The following is a 20446-nucleotide window of genomic DNA, read 5'->3' on the forward strand; positions in this document are numbered from 1 at the left end:
ATTTAGAGGGTAGGAGGTTAGATCACTCATGTAGCCTTTTTCTGAGATAGTCTTTTATCCTTTTCAGTGTTATTGGAAAACACTTTGTTGCTTGAACATTTTTATGACTTCACTAAAAATAAATTCTAACAAAACTTTTGTAGGTGAGCAAATATCAGAAGATGTTCTAGTATCACCTCTGCCCAGGCTGCTTGCTCTTTGTGGCTACTTTGATCTTCATAAAACTACTGCAAGGCAAACACATGTTAACCTAGAATTTTTTTTCTTTTTTAAAATACTTTGAGAAAAATCTGTATGTGTGGATTTTCATCAGAGTTAGAGAGTTTAGATTTCACAGATAGAAAACAGGTAGTCTCTTCTACCCCAGAAGGTGTTGATAATAGAGTTGAACTGGCCTCAGAGGAAGTGGATAAACAATGAAAAATCTAGGTAAAAATCCTAAGGATGTGGGGAGGAAAGAAAGAATAACATGTACATTTTATTCCATACCCTGTTTACTTTTATATCTGTTCAAGTGCCTAGGGTAATACTCTGCATTGATACTCTAACTCAAAAACACCTTATCAAACAAACTAGAAAGTAGATTGTTTAAGGGTTTCTTTGAAGTCAAAATAGCTAACAATGACATATATTGATGACCATGTCAATCTGGTGAAGCACATTCTTACTTCTACTTCCTGACATAGAAACTTAGGTCCAGAATCAGTGAAGTGACTTATTCAAAAACAAATATGAGTTTCATTATTGAAACTCAAATGTAAGACTAGAGCTGACTTTAATCAAGAGACCTTTTCTTTATACATGAACTCTAGTGCTGCTAACGAAGTCTTCATTATTTTAATGACACATATTTTCCCATGGACATTAGGAAAAATAAGAGAAGAAGCCAATCAGGCTGGCATTATAAGCTATGTGCCAAAGTCTGACTATCAGAATCTTTATTCTTTTCCTACTGTTCCAAATGGTGGTAAGGAACCTCGATTTTCATAGAATTAAAGACATGGGACAAAGTTTCTTTAAGAGGCATCCTTATGATATTTGAATACATTTTTAAATAATGGTACTGATAATATAGTTGTTCACAGGAATATTGTGAAACTTACATGAGGTTTTCTTTTTGCTATAAGCAAAAAGGTATTTATTACACAATCAAAAGAGATGATCTACAAAAGGATATAATGAAAATTCAAATATGTATTTAAAAAAATTTTTTTAATGCTTATTAATTTTTGAGAGAGAGAGAGAGAGCAGGAGAGGGGAAGAGAGAGAAGGAGACACAGAATCTGAAGCAGGCTCCAGGATCTGAGCTTTCAGCACAAAGCCAGACTTGGGGCTTGAACTCATGAGTCGTGAGATCATGACCTGAGTCAAAGTCAGATGCTTGACTGACAGCCACCCAGGTGCCCCACAAATATGTATTTTTAACACAGGTTAAAAGTTTGAGATAGGAAAAATATAGAAATGAAGAATTTTTTTCTCAATTAATCAAGATTTCTTACCCTTGCTCATAAGTCTAATGTAACTAACTCTTTCTGTCTTTAGGAAAGGGGTTGAGGGAGGGGGAAGGCATAACAGAATTATTCTCATGAAAAGTAAGAATATGGAATTAACATAGTCCAAAAGAACTAGGAGTCTCCCTTGGTATTCCCATTTAAAAAACTGAGTGTTCAGGGTCACCTGAGTGGCCCAGTCGGTCGTGTACAACTTCAGCTCAGGTCATGATCTTGTGGTTTGTGAATTCGAGCCCCACATCATGCTCCGTACTGACAGTGTGAAGCCTGCTTGGGATTCTCTCTCTCTCCCTCTCTCTCTGCCCCTCCCCCACTTGCATGCCATCTCTCTCTCTCAAAATAAATAAATAGATTTAAAAACTGAGTGTTCAGGGGGCGCCTGGGTGGCGCAGTTGGTTAAGCGTCCGACTTCAGCCAGGTCACGATCTCGCGGTCTGGGAGTTCGAGCCCCGCGTCAGGCTCTGGGCTGATGGCTCAGAGCCTGGAGCCTGTTTCCGATTCTGTGTCTCCCTCTCTCTCTGCCCCTCCCCCGTTCATGCTCTGTCTCTCTCTGTCCCCAAAAATAAATAAACGTTGAAAAAAAATTAAAAAAAACAAAAACAAACTGAGTGTTCAGGAGAAAGAGGCAAACATGGTTTACAGGGAAAAAGAGGCTTAAAATTATTTTTCAAATTTTTTGGCTTTTTCACAATGATATAAATATCAAAAAGGAGTCCTCAGAATGGGTGATTTGACTAATAAAACCAGTGAAACATCAGAATTTACATATTTTAAATGAAAAGCACACTATCTAAAATATATAAGAATGTATCAATGCCTAAATTCTACTTAATAACTCAATGAGGGAAAAAGGATAGTGAAGAAAAAAAGAAATATGGAAGGTAAATAAATGACCATATTTATGAAAATAAATAGGTCCATAGAAAATTAATTCATTTAGAAAATATTTCTTATGGACCTATTATTTTCCAGGCACTATTTAGAGAAATGCAAATTAAAACAACCTATTAAAATGCCAAACCAATGAGAATAATAAAGTAACGTCAGGGATGCTAGGAAAAATAGCTATACATTTCATGTTGAATTGTAAATTGATTCAATTTTTCTGGAAAATAATCTGCTCATATATTAGAAGAGTTATAGAAATGTTTCTACGTTTTGACCTAGTTATCTCACTTTTGGGAATAAACCTCAAAGAAATAAAAGCAAAGTAATTTTATAAAGATAAACATAGCAGTGCTATTCTTAATAATAAAAACTGACTAAAAGGGCACAAGGCTGAATATGCATATTCATGACAAAAATGGATGTGTATTAGTACATTTGCAAAGATAGATAATTACATTCACTTATTTATTGAATAACTATTTATTAGGTACTATGTGGGCCAGGAACTGCCCTAAAGGCTGGGAATTGAGTACAGAGCAAAACAAATGTGGTGTATACTATTATTCCTGGGATATCCCTATGCCTTTGTGCAATTTAGAAAAATGTAGCTTCTCTGGGAACATGAAGTCCTATGGGTGCAAAGCTTTGCCAGAAAAATGCCCCCATTTGCAAAGTAACGGGTATCCATGCATGAGGAAGAGCACAATAGCAGGGATCATGAGTTGGGAGTGGACTATTGTCCCTCACTGGACATCTTGATGCAGAGCACAACAGGCATAGCCGTGCATAGCAGTCCTGGTGCTTACAAGTCAGTGAGGAAGAAAGACATCAAAGAAATAAATGCACCAATGAGGACATAATTACAAAGATAACTTCTCAGAAGAGAGGAATATAGCCTGACCAGAGCATATAGCAAGGAGAACTGGAAAGTCTCTATTATGGAGACTCTAGGAAGTTTGGAAAGAAGTTGAGGCTAAGTAAAGGAGGTGGGAAAAGTGTCCAGACAAAGGTAACAGGATGTGCATAAAACTCCCCATGGCTGTACAGCATGTGGCATATTCAGGGAACTGAAGTTTGAATTAAAGAGGGGCCAGGGGGTGGGGTGCAAGGTGAAGTAGAGAGGTGGGCAGGGGCTACGCTCTGTAGGACCTTGTAGGTCAGGGTAGAAATTTGTTCTTATTCCTAAAAACAGTATAAAAGCACTAAATTGTTTTAATAAGAAGAGCAGGGGTATGATCATATCTGTGTTTCTAAAAGATCCCTCTGGCTACAAAGTGGATGATGGATTGTAGAGGATGATGGTATTGGAGTGAAAGATGCAGAGTAAGCCATTGCAGTTGTCCAGGAGAGGTGGAGGTTGTTGGACCAAGGTACCATCAGTGGAGATGGTAAAATGCAAATTATTGGAGACATACTGAGGAGATGAGATCGACAGGTCTTGGAGGTACACTGGCCATGTAGGGTGAGTAGAGGGAGGTGACAAGCATGCCCTTTTTTTTTTTCCAGTAAAATATTTTAAAGTTAACAATTTAGAGAGTTTAGTATTTGTTTCCTAGGGCTACTTTAACAAACTGCCACAAAACCAGTGACTTACCACAATAGAAATGCATTCTCTTACAATTCTGGAGGCCTGAAGTCCAAAATCAAGGTGTTGTCAAGGCTGGTCTCCCTCCAAAGACTCGAGGGAGGAATCCTTTCTTGCCTTTCAGCTTCTGGTAGTTATAGGATTTCCTTGGTTGTGGCTGCATTAACTCCAACTTCCACCTCAGTCTTCAGATGGCCTTCCCCTCTTCCTCCTGTGTCTGTATGTCTTCTCCTCTTCTGTCTCATGTGAGGACACTTGTCATTGGACTTAGAGCACATCCAGATAATTGAGAATGATCTTATATTGAGATCCTTAATTATATCTGCAAAGAGCTACCCCCCCTTTTTTTTCCAAGTAAAGTCACATTCATAGGTTCCAGGGTTTAGGGCATGGATGCATCTTTGTGTGGGCCACCATGCAACCCACTACAGGCATTATGTGAATAATCCTTTATGTATCCTACAGCAGGGACTACCAGGATTGACCTTTGTACACGCATTATTGTCTGTATTTGCCATTTGAGGAGCACTGAAATGTTCTCTTTAAGTTCTCAAATAAACTCAAGTAATTGCCAAATCCAAGGGATACATTGGTCCTTGTGAAGCCTTTGTACTCCATAACGTCCTGTGTATATTTCATCATTGGATGCAATCCATACATTTTATCACCTGGTATTGGAATCTTTTATTGCCCTGTCTCATTGGTTTGTAAAGCTCTTCAAGGAAGCAATTTGTTTCTTGTTTGCCACTCTTGTTTACCATGTCATGCATGGCCTTCTTTCAGGTACTTCACATTATGCTGTAGGGGGGTCCTGGGTGTAATTTTCTGTTTTTTTTTTTTTTTTTTCAACGTTTATTTATTTTTGGGACAGAGAGAGACAGAGCATGAACGGGGGAGGGGCAGAGAGAGAGGGAGACACAGAATCGGAAACAGGCTCCAGGCTCTGAGCCATCAGCCCAGAGCCTGACGCGGGGCTCGAACTCCTGGACCGCGAGATCGTGACCTGGCTGAAGTCGGACGCTTAACCGACTGCGCCACCCAGGCGCCCCTTTCTGTTGTTTTTAAACATCATAATTCATTAAGTAAAAATTACTGAATACACCTAAAATTATTTTTTAATATTTCAGGATATCAGTGAAAATCAATAATTATTGTATAGTTTTTAAAATTCCAGTTTAATTGAGAAACAATTGACATGTATCACTGTATAAATTTAAGGCATACAGCATGATGATTTGATTTACATATATCATAAAATGATTACCGCATTACGTTTAACTAACATTCATCTGCTCATATAGGTTCAATAAAAAGAAACAAAGAAAAAAAATGAAAAATTTTTCTTGTGATGGGAACTCTTAAGATTTACTCTTAACAACTTTCCTATCTATCATACAGCAGTGTCAACTATAGTCATCATTTTGTTCATTACAACCCTAGTACCTATTTGTAACTGGAAGTTTGTACCTTTTGACCACCTTTTTCCAAATCCCCCTCCCCTCTGCTTCTGGTAATCACAGGTCTTTTCTTTTCTTTCTTTCTTTTTTTAAATGTTTTATTTTTGAGAGAGAGAGAGAGAGAGAGAGAGAGAGAGAGAGGATGAATGTGTTGGGGAGGGCCAGAGAGAGGGAGACAGAGGATCTAAAGCAGGCCCCATGCTGACAGCAGAGAGCCCAATGCGGGGCTCGAACTCATGCACCACGTGATCATGACCAGAGACCAAGTAGGACGCGTAATTGAGCCACTCAGGCACCCTTCACAAGTCTTTCCTATGAATATTTTCTTTCTTTCCTTCTTTCTTTCTCTTACTGAGATCATACAGTATTTTTCTTTTTGTCTGACCTACTTGCTTCGCATAATGCCCACAGGGTCCAACCTTGTTGTTGCAAAGAGCAGAATTTCTTATGGCTGAATAACATTCATATATATACGAACAAAACTTCTTTATCGATTCATCCATTGATGGATACTTAGGTTATTTGCATGTCTTGGGTATGGTAAATAATGCTGCTATGAACATGGGGTTGCAGATATCTTTTTGAGTTAGTGTAGCTATATTTGTTATCAGACAAAATAGACTTTAAGCTAAAAATGGTAAGAAGAGACAAAGAAGGTCATTATATAATGATAAAGGGTTAAAGCATCAAAACATCATTGCGTTCCATAATTCCTGTAGGCCTTTTTTACTTTTTTCATTTTTTCATTTTCCTTTTTGCTTCTCTGACTTGGCAATTTCCAAAGTCCTATCCTACAGATCGTGAATTCTTCTGTTGTGGTTGGATCTACTTTTGAAACCATTTTTGAATTCTTCAGTTCAATTGTTGCATTTTCAACTCTTGTATATTTGGTTGCTTTTTTGTTTGATCATTTTGTTTCTTTACTGAACTTCTCATTTTGTTTATGCATTGTTTTGTGTCTGCCTGTGTTTCCTTGTAGTTCACTGAACTTCCTTAGGTGGATTATTCTGAATTCTTTGTCTAACAGCTCATGGATCTCTATTTCCTTAGGGTCAGTTAGTTTTATTAGTTTCCTTTGGTGGTGTCATATTTACCTGATTTTTCCTGATCCTTGATTTTTTATATTATTGTCTGCACATCTGAATAATTGGGCTTCACTTTCAGACTTCACAGTTTGGTTTGGCAGAGAGAGTTCTTCACCAACCAATTCAGTTTGGGTTTCTGGGTGTCTGCTGGTTATGTCCTTGGGCAAGTGAGTCATGTTATTACAGTCAATTTTTGTGTGATGCAACCGTTCAAACTGTAAGGATAGAGATGAGGGACTCTGCCATTGGCTGAGAACAGTTGGATACGACTCCTATCCAAGTGAGGCTGTAGGATGGGTTCCATGATTGCCTGGATTCTCTGTTCAGGCTTACTAGATGGTCTGGAGTAGGTACTATATTCAGTAGTAGGTGGGACTATAAATTAGCTTCTCTGATGTAGCAGGGCAGTGGGATGGGACCCAGTCATTGTTTGTGTACCTGAATCAGACCAGAGTGTGTACTGAATTCCTTGGTTAGGTGAAGCCTCTGGTTTTTCTCTGTAGATGGGGGAAGTTGTAGGCTCTACTCTCTGTTCATGTGCTACTGTACATAGGACAGTTGAATGGGCTATGGAGCTTCCTGTGTGCTCTGGTTAGGTTCCCTAATTGGACAGGCTGAAGGCTGTAGTCACCAATATCAGGGATGTGAGTTAGATTCCCAATCTGGGTACAGCAGGAAAAGCAGCTTTAGAAGCAGGTAGGGTTCATTGTTTGTTAACTCAAGCCAACCTGAACCCCAAATTCCCTGATCAAACAGGACCACTGGCTTTGCTTTGTAAACTGTTAGCAATACCTGTTCTCCTTGACTGAGTGACTTGAATATAGTTTCCAGGAGTTGTCTCCAGCCCTTAATGGTCAGATGGGGCCAGATGACACTCTCCACAGCAGCTGGGGATATGTCTTAGCTCCCTTGCCTGAGTGGGAGGAGAAGGGACTGCTCTAAGCTACTCAAAATTTCCCAAACAGGTTCTGTACTTGAGGGGGGCTACCCTTAGCCTTGGCTAAGAATCAATCCCTCTGCCTGTGCATATCATGAGAATGCTCCACGCCTGGTACTGGCTTTTCTGCAGGCATTCAGTTCTGCCTGCCCAACTCTGCCTGCCACTGGCCCACACTGCTTCCAGGAGTTGTCACTAGCCCTTCTGGCCAGATGGGGCCAGAAGACTCTCCACAGTGGGTGGGACTGTGAATAAGCTCCTTGCCTGGGCAAAGACAAATGGGGCTCTAGGGTCTGCAACTTCCTTGTTTGGGTTTCTGAATCAGACAGATCTGTACTTCATTGAGTTCCCTGGTCAGAATGCATTCCTGATTTGTTTCTGCAGAAGAGTAAACCCACTGGTTGGGATTACTACTTGAGCACGGGAGGTATGAACTTAGTCTGCCAAGATCCACTTACTGGCTATTGCAAACCTCCCCCATCTTCTCCATCACAGTCAGATTCCTAGTGGTTGAGACCCACAGATTCTCACGGATTCTCCTGCAATCCCCATGTTGAAAGATCAGAGTATGGGCTCCCACAATGCTTGGGGGCTGGGGATGGTTGTCCTCCTTGGGTTCTCTTTTCACAATGGAGGAACTGGAGGCTCAGGGGAGACCACTTTGCTTGGTGCTATGCTAGCCTCAGGTAGGAGCAATGTGGTCACTGTGTAGTCATTTCTCTTACCTTTCTAATTCAGGCTCTTGGTCCCTGTGTTGCAGACTTACCCTTGTGTTCTAGGATTCTCTCAGTGATTTTTTTTTATTTATTAAATTAAAAAAATATTTATTCATTTTTGAGAGACAGAGACAGACCATGAGCGGGGAAGGGCAGAGAGAGGGAGACATAGAATCCAAGGCAGGCTCCAGGCTCTGAGCCGTCAGCACAGAGCCCAACGTGGGGCTTGAACTCACAAACTGCAAGATCATGACCTGAGCCAAAGTTGGTCGCTCAACTGACTGAGCCACCCAGGCGCCCCAGTGATGTTTTGTTTTTAAATAGTTGTTAGTTGTTCTTGTGAGGGGAAGCAAATCAGGAAGAACTTATGTTGCCATCTTGGTGATGTCATTGGCTTATTGAATTAAAAAAATTTTTTTAATGTTTATTTATTTTTGAAAGAGAGAAGAGAGACAGAGTGTGAGCAGGGGAGGGGCAGAAAGAGAGAGGGAGACAGAATCCAAAGAAGGCTCCAGACTCTGAGCTGTCAGCACAGAGCCTGATGTGAGGCTTGAACTCATGAACTGTGATATCATGACTTGAGCCCAAGTCGGATACTTTAACCAACTGAGCCAGCCAAGAGCCCCTGTATTTTTTTTTAAGTTTGTTTATTTTGAGAGAGAGACAGACAGAGAGAGAGAGAGACAGAGAGCACATGCACATGGGGAAGGGGCATGAATTGAGTCTTGAAGAGTGAATGGGTATTTTTCAGAAGGCGGACATTACAAAGAGATATGAAACCAGTAGGGAATTCTACTGAAATCACAATAGCAATACCAATGGTAAAAGTCCAGATGTGTTTCAAGAATGGTGAGATATAGAGGGAGGATAGGAAGTGGTTAAATACATTTGGTGAATAAGACTTGGCACTTAGTGTATATGTAAGGAAAACAATGGAGTCAGAACTAATACAAGACCATCCATTGGCAGACCCTAGGTCTCTCTATTAAAATTGGGGTGTCTTCACTCTTCAGATATTAATTGGAAGTATGGCCTGCATTTTCTCCATGACAGGCTGTAAATCTATATTTTAGTCAGGGCTTTCCTCTTTTAGATTAATATATAATGTCCTTGAAAGCCCTCAATTCTTTTCTTTCTTATTTTTTTCCTCAGAAAAAAGAACCATCTTTAAATAGCTACATGATAGTGTTGGATGTAGCTCATTTTAACAAAGGTCACAGCATTTTTGAGTAGTAAACACGATTACCAGATCTTTCCAGTATATAGATGTTTGGCAGGCATGCCTCCATCACTGGAATAAATAACTAGAGTTCCAGGGGCATATGACAGCTGTGGGCCTGTGAAGCCTGTGGGTATCTGGAAAGAGCCAGATGCATCCTGTTTCTCCTCAACTATAGCCAAGAGGAGAATCAAGGCAAAAAGCTCCCTTTTGCTTGAATCAACCAGACTATTGAACAAGTTTAGAGCTTGTCTGTTCTACTGGTTTCAAGTTGGCCTTAGAAACCAAATGGGTAATAGGAGCTGTATTTGAGAAGCTCCTGTCAAGAATCTAAGATTCTTTTCAATTGTAGCTCAGCAGCACCTGGATTCTATTCCTAGAGTATTTCCTCCTGTGATGATAATATCAGCAATTAACATACTTTTATTTATAAGATTTTATTCTTTAGGGAGTACTCAACCTTTGGGAGGGGTCAGCTAATTAATTTCTGCAGTGTTTCAGATTAGACTGCTGCATGTTTTATGACCCTGAAGATTACGATGGTTATTAAGTCACTAAAATATTAAATCACTTTTGCAAGGATTCACAGTAAGGAAGAAATAGGAAACATGCAAAGAACTCAAATCCTGGATATTCTGAGAGGTATGTTCATCACTGCCGTAAAACAGGACCCTCACAGAAGTGTTCACTCTGTTTTAAGCAAGGAGAAAAAATAAAAAAAGAGAACCCACATTATCAACAGAGAAATAACATACTTCAACATTCCAAGGTAACCCCACATAACATGAAGTCATCTGAAATTATCCACATCTCTGGAACCCTGAATATGTAACTTCTTAGTAGGTATGAAATCAGAGTTTGGATGAACATCTTTCTTATGTAGTGTGGTGGGACGATCACTGGACCCTAAGCCATAAAGCTCAGTTTTGAATATTGTCCCTTTCACTTCTTAGCTATGTTATCCTGGACAAGATAATTGACACCTTGCAACTGCCATTTTCTCAAGTCTGAAATTGATATATCATTACCTGCCTGACAGTGCACTCTTCTCTTCACCCTAAGAGCCAGAATCCTAGTTTAAGACTCCATCATCTTTCACTTGAACCACCATAACTGACTTTCAATTGGTTTCCTCTATTTTATTCTTGCTCCTCTACTGTCACTCCTCCACATAGCTGTTGGAATGGTCATTTAAAATCAGATTTCAAACTGTATGATTCTTTTGCCTAAAATCCTCCACTGGTATCCATTTATATTCAGAATAAAATACAAATCACTTATCATTGCCTAAAAGATCGGTAAAATCTGGTTGTTGTTCACTTCCTTGGCCTACTCAAAACTGCTATCTTAGCCTGACATTTAAGTTTTCCAACAATTTGATAACTAACTCTACCAACCTCTTCTTCCATAATTCATTTATTCACATATTCATTCAACACATACTGAGCATCTATTCTAGGTCAGGCACTCACTGACCTAGGTCCTGGGACTAAAGAGCTGAATGAGCTAGGTCTTTAGGGGAAGAAGGGATAAATAGAAATGTGAAAATCCTTATTTTACCAATGCTCTCAGAACAATCAAACCTTTGCCGAATTTGAGCAGGAACCTTAGTTATTTTATGACCTAAGATTTTTCTTTTATGACAGATGGTAGACTTCGATATTTATGATCTGTCTTTAAAATACCTGATTTCTCCAAACACTGCTCCAGCTTTCAGAGTAACCAGAACTTGAGCACCATCAGAGCCTCCAAGAACTTGGACTTCTCCTTGCTTGATGATATACATTTCCTTGCCAATTTCTCCCTGCATGCCAAATATAAACAGGAAATGGTAGTAATTTTATTCTTGACAAGTATGCCCCAAATTAAGAAACAAACTCTTCTAGAGGAATAATTATAAATAAAGCAAGAAATATCAATGTAAAAGTAATTGTCTTAAGACCTGAGGTAGTTATAGACATTGGTTCGACAGACATGAAAGGAAATATTAGGAAAGTTCTGGTTCCCAACATGTGAGCACTGTATGCCACCACTGGGCAGGTATCACTCAGCACATTGTTTTAGGAATGGGTATGGGTAGAGGAAATAGCGGGTTGTAAGCATAATCATCCTGACTTTGGTGACCACTGCTATGCTTTGAAGAAGGTGCTTGGTCTATCAAAAGAGCATGGGCTACAGCCATGCAAAAGTCAACTCTATTCTTCTGCCTATAGCACTGATGTCTGAGTTTAGTAATTGGAGCACAGGAGACCTTTAAGGTATTATTCTTGTTTCATATTGAAAGGAAAGTGTTAATGCAACAGGTTGTTTTACTCAGTCTTGCTTATCTCTGAGGACTGTTGGAGCCAGGGCAATGACCCTTGTTCAAAGCACTGAGAACTAAACTCCTGCAATGTTCACATAGTTACTGGTTAATAATTTTATTCTCTATTTCTGGGGCAGTGTGGCGGGATGTACCAGGATTTCAGCACTGTTTAATGTAAGCACAAAGATTTATGATGTATATTTGGTATCTAGTTTGGAGTCTGAACCATGGCTAGTCATGTAGCTACGTGACCAGCCCCATTTAAGAACTTCTGACCCCAAGACTCTGATGGGTATTCCAGTGGAGACATTTTGTTCTTGTCTCTCTAGGTCCACAGCTGAGGAGAAAGTACTCTTATGACCATTTCAGAAGTAGGACTTAGGAAACCTGCACCTGATTTTTCTGGTCTTTGCCTATGTATAAATTTCCCTTCCTGTTCCTGCACTGTATTCTTTGCTGTAATAAATCTTAAGCCATGAATATAACTTTATGTTGAATCATGCAAATCACCAAACTAATGGGTGGTTATGGGATCCTTGGAACATCTCTTCTCACTCCAAAATGCAAAAAGAATAAATATGTTTTACATGAGATCTAAATTGCAATTGGGTCAAGAAAAGCTGTTCTATTCTAAATAAGCCAGTTTGCCTATTACCAGGCAAACTATCTGGATAATAGCACCTATAAGTCTTAGTGAATTGGGTCTTGATCATGCTGAGCTATAAAATAATAGCATGAAAACAACAAATTTACTTACTTGGTTCAGGAAGGGACTGGGTTATTTGAATTCATTAAATATTCTTGTTGCCATATTTTCAAAAGATTAGGATACATTAAAATTAACTCAGGATTAAACAATGTTGATTATAGTTCATGCTCTGTGATGGCTGAGACAATGTTTACTTTGTTCCAGTGCTGAGCATAGGGCTTATGATATAAGCACTCATTTATGAATGAGGGAAATATAGTTTAACCATTTTCTAGGGAGTTTTGAAGTCTTTTAATACCAAGAGTTTTTGTATTATAATCATTAAGTAGAATTTAAAGTTTTCAGATTCTGTCTCTCAGTTAATATCTGTGACATTGAAATTCTCATTTTATCTCCCCATTATTTTTATGAGGAAGGTAGAGTAAGCACTATTACTTCCACTGTACAGAAAGAAAAATAAAGGCACAGATTGGCCCACTTGACTAGCCAAAGTTCCATGACAGTAATTAGAAGCAAAAGGAAGCCTAGAACATGGATCTCCTAACTGAGCAATGCAATAAATATTTTTAAATTTTGCATTGTGTGGAATATTAAGCATGTATTTATTCTCAAACATAGATAAAAGAAGAAATTACAATACAGATGGATCTTATTACAGTTATTTCCATAATATCAATGCTAATAACAACATGTTGCATTTGCATAGTACTTTTAAAAACCATAATATCTGATATTTACATTGCTCCTTATTTTAATACCTATATTTGTTATATCAGAACATACTACTTTGTAATTCCAAAGCATTTTCATCGATAGTAACTCATTCAATTCTTGCAAAAATCTCAGTGAGGTTAAAGATATTTACAAATTGATAGTAGAGGCTTGAAAAGTTAAGTGTCTTGAGCAAATTTACAAGGCTGGCCAATAATAGCATTAGAACTAGCAGCACCTATGTCACCTGACTATAGAATATATACAGTTAGATCATTGATAAATCCAGTATCAACACCAATCTCTTACAAACCAATAAAATAGCTATGAATTATTTTTTAAAAAGGAGAAGTGTCTGCATATTACTATTCCACAAAATACTCTAGGAAGTAATGATTATGATGGGGTCATATTCCTTATTCTTTGCATGAAGTAATTCTCAAGGAACTGGAATGATTTTTCAAAGGCAGTTATTACAACTGACTGGAGGTAGAAGTACATAATGGGCACTTAAATATAGCTCAGCACTTTTAATTATTTTTTAATGATCATTTCAATAATTTTCCAAGGAGATCTGGCATAATCAACGAACCAAAACTTCCACGATTTCTTGCATATTTCTAGACTAATTTAAGCTTTTCGTGCAAGTTTAATTAGCATTCAAATGAAGTAGACTTTCCTCAGAGAACAAGGTCTGACAGCATGTGCAAAATAAGATCAAACCAAGCTTTTGTGGTTGGTTTATGTGCTAATTTGGAGGAAGTGTAGAAATGCAAGAGCTTCATGTAGAGTAAGGTAACCCTTAGTGAGAGAGCACTTCAAATTTTCAGAGTTCCTGTGTAGAAGAATATATCCAAGGCTATTAGAGACATTCTGACACTCAAATTAATTCTTACAATTAATTCTGGGAAAATTCCCAAATAATCTTTGAAACAGTTCAAGCTACCCACTCAATATGTTTAGGAGTCATCTTGAGGATTAGGCAGGTCAACAAACTTAGTCCCAAACCCTGACATTTCTTCAATTGTTAAGGCAACTGACAATAGAATGAGTTTTTTTCCTTCCTGTTTCCTACAATGATGTGTGAAAATGATAAGCAAAAACAAAGCTGAATTCAACAACTTTTCATCTCTGTCAATATCTACTATGATTAAATCCTCCTCTCTTAAAAACAAAAACAAAGAAATGTGGCAGGTAGTCTCATTTCTGTCTTCTCGTTTCTGCCATTTCCCCTATTTATTCCTTTCTTTCCCTCATTTGTGTTCACTGATCTGTTTTTATTATTGAGTGATGAATGTATGTGAGGAAGGAATTAGAAATGAGAAAGCTGTATCTACTCTGCATTTCACACTTTGTTAAGCAAATTTGCACTGCTTAGGGGCATGGGTACTAAAGTTTCTATGAGTTATCTCAATTTCCAGTCCCTGGTGCTATTGGAACAAATTGAAAGGCCATTTTGGTGCATTAAGGCCATGTCATTCCAAATGTACCACTGCCCTAAAGGGGTCCTTAAACTGAGCTGTGGTTTGTATTTCCCATTTCAATAAAAATGATTTCATATCACCAGGGTGCCTACTTTTAACTTGGACTAATTTGTGTGGGATTGCATATTCTTGGTTTCTATTATATCACAATATCTATATCTATATATCTGTATCTACATAGATACACACACACACACACACACATATACATACACCACATCTTTATCCATTCATTAGTCGATGGACATGTGGGCTCACTGGCTATTGTTGATAATGCTACTATAAACACAGGGGTGCATGTGCCTTTTTTGAGTCAGTATTTTTTATCCTTTGGGTAAATACCTGATAGTGTAATTGTTGGATTTTAGGGTAGTTCTATTTCAAACTTTTTGAGGAACCTCCATACTGTTTTTCCTCAGTGGCTGTACCAGTTGGCTTTCCCACCAACAGTGGAAGAGGGCTCCCTTTCTCTACATCCTTGCCAACATGTTTTGTTTCCTGAGTTGTTAATTTTAGCCATTCTGACAGGTGTGAGGTGGTATCTCATTGTAGTTTTGATTTGTATTTCCCTGATGATGAGTGATGTTGAACATCTGTTTTTGTGTCTGTTGGCCATCTGTATGTCTTCTTTGGAAAAATGTCTATTCATGTCTTTTGCCCATTTCCTAACTGGATTATTTATTTTTTGGGTGTTGAGTTTGATAAGTTCTTTATAGATTTTGGAACTAACCCTTTATCAGATATGTCATTTGCAAACATCTTCTCCCATTCTATAGGCTGCCTTTTAGTTTTGTGGATTGTTTTCTTCACTGTGCTGTTATTTATCTTGATGAAATCCCAATGGTTCATTTTGGTTTTCTTTTCTTGCCTCCATATATGTGTCTAGTAAGAAGTTGCTATAGCTGATGACAAAGAGGTTGCTACCTGTGTTGTCCTTTAGGATTTTGATCGTTTCCTGCCTCACATTTAGGTCTTTTATCCATTTTGAGTTTATTTTTGTGTATGGTGTAAGAAATTGGTCTAGTTTCAGTCTTCTGTATATTGCTGTCCAATTTTCCCAACACTATTTGTTGAAGAGACTGTCTTTTTTTCATTGGATATTCTTTCCTGTTTTGTCAAATACTAGTTGACCATGTAGTTGAGGGTACATTTCTGGGTTTTCTATTCTGTTCCATGGATTTATGTGTCTGTTTTTGTGCCAGTACCATACTGTCTTGATGACTACAGTTTTGTAACATAGCCTGAAGTCTGAACTTGTGATGCCTTCAGCTTTGTTTTTCAAAATTGCTTTGGCTGTTCAGGGTATTTTGTGGTTCCATACAAATTTTAGGATTGTTTGTTCTAGCTCTGTGAGAAATGCTGGTGGTATTTGTACAGGGATTGCATTAAATATGTAGATTGCTTTGGGTAGTATCGATATTTTAACAACATTTGTTCTTCTGACCCCTGAGCATGGAATGTTTTTCCATTTCTTTGTGTCATCTTCAATTTCTTTTATAAGTGTTCTCTAATTTTCAGAGTACATATCTTTTACCTCTTTGGTGAGGTTTATTCCTAGGTAACTTATGGTTTTTGTGTAGTTGTAAATGGGGTTGATGGCTTGATTTCTCTTTCTGCTTCTTCATTATTGGTGTATAGAAAAGCAACAGATTTCTGTATATTGGTTTTGTATCCTGTGACTTTTCTGAATTCGTGTATTGGTTCTAGAAATTTTTTGGTGGAGTCTTTTTGGGTTTTCCACATGGAGTATCATATCATCTGTGAATAGTGAAAGTGTGATTTCTTCCTTGCTGATGTGGACGCATTTTATTTCCATTTGTTATCTGATTGCTGAAGCTAGGACTTCCAGTACTATGTTTAACAACAGTGGTAAGAGTGGACATCCTTGTCTTGTTCCTGACAGTAGAGGAAAAGCTCTCAGTTTTTCCATTGAGGATGATATTAGCTATAGGTCTTTCATATATAACCTTTATGATCTTGAGGTATGTTCCCTGTAACCCTATTTGGTGGAGGGTTTCTATCAAGAATGGATGATGTATTTTGTCAAATGCTTTTTCTGTATCTATTGAGAGAATCATATGGTTCTTATCCTTTTTAAAAAAATTATTATTAGTGTAGTATATCACATTGATCTATTTGCAACGTTCAACCACACCTGCAGCCCAGGAGCAAATCCCACTTGGTTGTGGTGAATAGTTAATTCCTCTAATGTACTGTTGGATTCAATTTGCTAGTATCTTGTTGACAATTTTTGCATCATCATGGATCAATAAAATTTATTGATTTATCATCATGGATGCAAAAGGAGAAAGGAAATTCTCCTTTTTAGTGGGGACTTTGGTTTTGGAATGAAGGTAACGTTGGCTTTGTAGAATGAGTTTGGGAGTTTTCATTCATTTCTATTTTCTTGAGAAGAATAGGTATTAAATTTGAGATGTTTGACAATAATAGGTATTAAATCTTTAAATGTTTGGTAGAATTCCCTTGGGAAGCCATCTGGCTTTGGATTTTTGTTTGTTGGGAGATTTTTGAGTACTGATTTTTGAGTACAATTTCTTTGCTGGTTGTTGGTCTGTTCACATTTTCTATTTCTCCCTGTTTCAGTTTTGGTAATTTGTATGTTTCTAGGAATTTATCAATTTATTCCAGATTACCCAAATTATTGGCATATGATTTTTCATGATAATCTCTTGTAACTGTTTGTATTTCTGTTTGTATTTCTGTGGTGTTGGTTGTGATCTCTCCTTTTTCATTTGTGATTTTATTTATTTTGGTCTTTTTTCTTTTTGATAAGTCTGGCTAGGGGTTTATCAATTTTAATAATTCTTTCAAAGAACCAGCTCTTAATTTCATTGATCTGTCCCACTGTTTTTTTGTTTGCCGGTTTGTTTCTATATCATTTATTTCTGCTCTAACCTTTATTATTTCCCTTCTGCTGGCGTTAGGCTTTATTTGGTGTTCCTTTTCTGTCTCCTTTAGGTGTAAGGTTAGGTTGTGTATTTGAGACATTTCTTGCTTTTGAGGTAGGCCTATATTGCAATATACTTCTCTCATAGCTGTGCCTTTGCTCCATCCTGAAAGTTTTAGATTGTCATGGTTTCATTTTCAGTTGCTTCCATGTATTTTTTATTTCTTCTTTAGTTTCCCGGTTAACCCATTCATTCTTTTTTTTTTTTTAATTTTTTTTTTCAACGTTTATTTATTTTTGGGACAGAGAGAGACAGAGCATGAACGGGGGAGGGGCAGAGAGAGAGGGAGACACAGAATCAGAAACAGGCTCCAGGCTCTGAGCCATCAGCCCAGAGCCTGACGCGGGGCTCGAACTCACAGACCGCGAGATCGTGACCTGGCTGAAGTCGGACGCTTAACCGACTGCGCCACCCAGGCGCCCCAAACCCATTCATTCTTTAGTAGGATGTTCTTTAACCTCCATGTATTTGTGGTCTTTCCAAATTTTTCTTGTGATTGCCTTCTAGTTTCAGTGTTGTGGTCTGAAAATATGCATGGTATGATCCTGATATTTTTGTACTTGCTGAAGCCTGATTTGTGATCCAGTATGTGATCTATTCTGGAGAATGTTCCATGTGCACACAAGAAGAATGTGTATTCTGCTACTTTAGTATTCTGAATATATCTGCTAAATCCATCTGGTCCAGTGTGTCATTCAAATCCATTGTTCCTTGTTGATTTTCTGCTTAGATGATCTGTCCATTGCTGAAAGGGCGGGTGTTAAAGTCCCCCACTATTATTGTATTATTTTCAGTAAGTTTCTTTATGTTTGTTATTTATTGATTGATTTATTTTGGTTCTTTCCAGTAGGGGGCATAAATATTTACAATTGTTATGTCTTCTTGTTGGATTGTCCCCTTTATTATGGTATAGTGCCATTCTTCATCTCTTGTTACAATCTTTGTCTTGATGTCTAATTCACTCCATATAATTATTGATAAATATGAATGTAACCTGTAAAGTCATTATTTCCGGAGATTTTCTCTGTTCCTTTCTAGTCTTTGTAGCTTTTGTTCTTTCCCATTCAAAGAGTCCCCTTTAATATTTCTTGCAGGGCTGGTTTAGTGGTCATGAACTCCTTTAGTTTTTGTCTAGGAAACTCTTTATCTCTCCTTCTATTCTGAATGACAGCCTTGCTGGATAAAGTATTCTTGGCTGCATATTTTTCCCATTCAGCATGTTGAATATATCATGTCGCTCTCTTCTGGCCTGCCAGGTTTCTGTGAAGAGATCTAGTGTGGACCTGATCTGTCATCCCTCGTAGGTTTGGAATTTCTATTCCCTTATTGCTCTCAGGATTCTTTCCTTATCTCTGTATTTTGCAAATTTTACTATGATATATCTTGGTGTTGGTCAGCTTTTGTTGATTTTGATGGGAGTTCTCTGGGCCTCCTGGATTTGAATGTCTATTTCTTTCCCCATATTAGGAAATTTTTCAGCTATAATTTGCTCAAATAAACCTTTCTGCCCCCCTTCCCTCTCTTCTTTTTCTGGGACTCCTATGGTGAGAATGTTACTATGCTTAATGAAGCTGCTGAGTTCTCTAAGAATACATTTATGATCTAATATTTTTCTTTCCCTCTTCTTTTCAGGTACATTATTTTCCATAGTTTATAGAAATCACTTATTCATTCCTCTACTTCTTCCATCCTTGTCATTACCTCCAGTCAGTTTTGCATCTTGGTTATAACATTTTTCCTTTTAACCTGATTAGTGTTTAGGTCTTTTATCTCTGCAGTAAGGGTCTCTCTGATTTATTCTATCCTTTTCTCAAGCCCAGCTAGTATCCTTATGATTGTTGTTTAAATTCTTGTTCAGGCATATTACTTATTATGTCTATTTTGATTAGCTCCCTGGCTTTGACTCTTTTTGTTCCTTCTTTCGGGATGAATTCCTCCATCTTGGCATTTTGTCTACATCTCCATGTTTTGTGTATTAGAAAAGCCTTTTTCTGGTCCTATTTCCACTAGAGCTGAAGCTGTGCAGCACTGTATGATCAATAGAGCTAGTGCATGCATGGAGGAGGATAATGGGGGATGGAGGTTGCGTTTTCTTTGCTGTTGTTCCTTCCTTGACTGATTAAAAAAGCCACCTGCATTTGGCTCAGGTCATGATTTCATGGTTGATGAGTTCAAGCCCTGAGTCCAGCTTCTCATTGACAGTGGAGAGACTGCTGAGATTCTCTCTCTTCCTCTCTTTGTCCCTCCCTCGCTTGCTCTCTCTGTCTCTCTATAAAAATAAGTAAATAAACTTAAAAATAAAGGAGTTGCAGAGCACAGGGGGACAGAGCTTGGTGTAAGAGGCTCAAGCCTCTGTTGTGTGCTCTGTGATGATAGGAGGTGTGAAAAATGGCATCAGCCCACTCTTTTCCCCAGACAGCAGATTTTGTGCCCATTGCTCCTCAGACAACCCTCACAGAAGAGTGAACAATCTCCCTTCTTGAGTCTGAGGCTTCTGTCTGATCCCTGTCTTCATCCTGTCTGTGTCTGTGCCTTCTGCCTGCCTGGTAGTGCAATGCTCCTGTGTTTTATCTCAGGTGCGTGGCTGAGTTTCAAAACACCATTTTAGGGATCCAGTGCAGCATGGGCCTGCACTGATCCCTTGGGGGATGGTCTCACCATGCTTTGGCTGGTGCAGTTTGTCCCAGAAAAGCAGTCGCATGACTGTGCAGGGGTTTGGATTTTATGGTAAAGTATAAAACTGGCATCCGGGTTAGCTGTCAACAGAGGAGTCTCAGCTTGTATGCTAATGAATGGAGTAACTCAATGGCACCCACCAGCTCTTTTGTCCCCTGAGAGGCAGTACCGCCTGTCCCAAATGCATTCCAGGG

General features: G+C 38.4%; 1 protein-coding gene across 1 annotated transcript in view; it reads right to left on the minus strand.

Annotated features, from left to right (window-relative positions):
- The window catches only part of CNGB3 (cyclic nucleotide gated channel subunit beta 3), a 148376-nt gene that overhangs the window by 16290 nt on the left and 111640 nt on the right, over nt 1–20446 (minus strand). The window contains exon 15 of the mRNA XM_043601321.1: nt 11084–11202. Coding sequence (XP_043457256.1) covers nt 11084–11202 — 119 coding nt within the window. The remainder of the gene's footprint in view (nt 1–11083; nt 11203–20446) is intronic.

Source organism: Prionailurus bengalensis, chromosome F2 (genome assembly GCF_016509475.1).
Source record: "Prionailurus bengalensis isolate Pbe53 chromosome F2, Fcat_Pben_1.1_paternal_pri, whole genome shotgun sequence".
NCBI classification, from domain to species: Eukaryota; Metazoa; Chordata; class Mammalia; order Carnivora; family Felidae; genus Prionailurus; species Prionailurus bengalensis.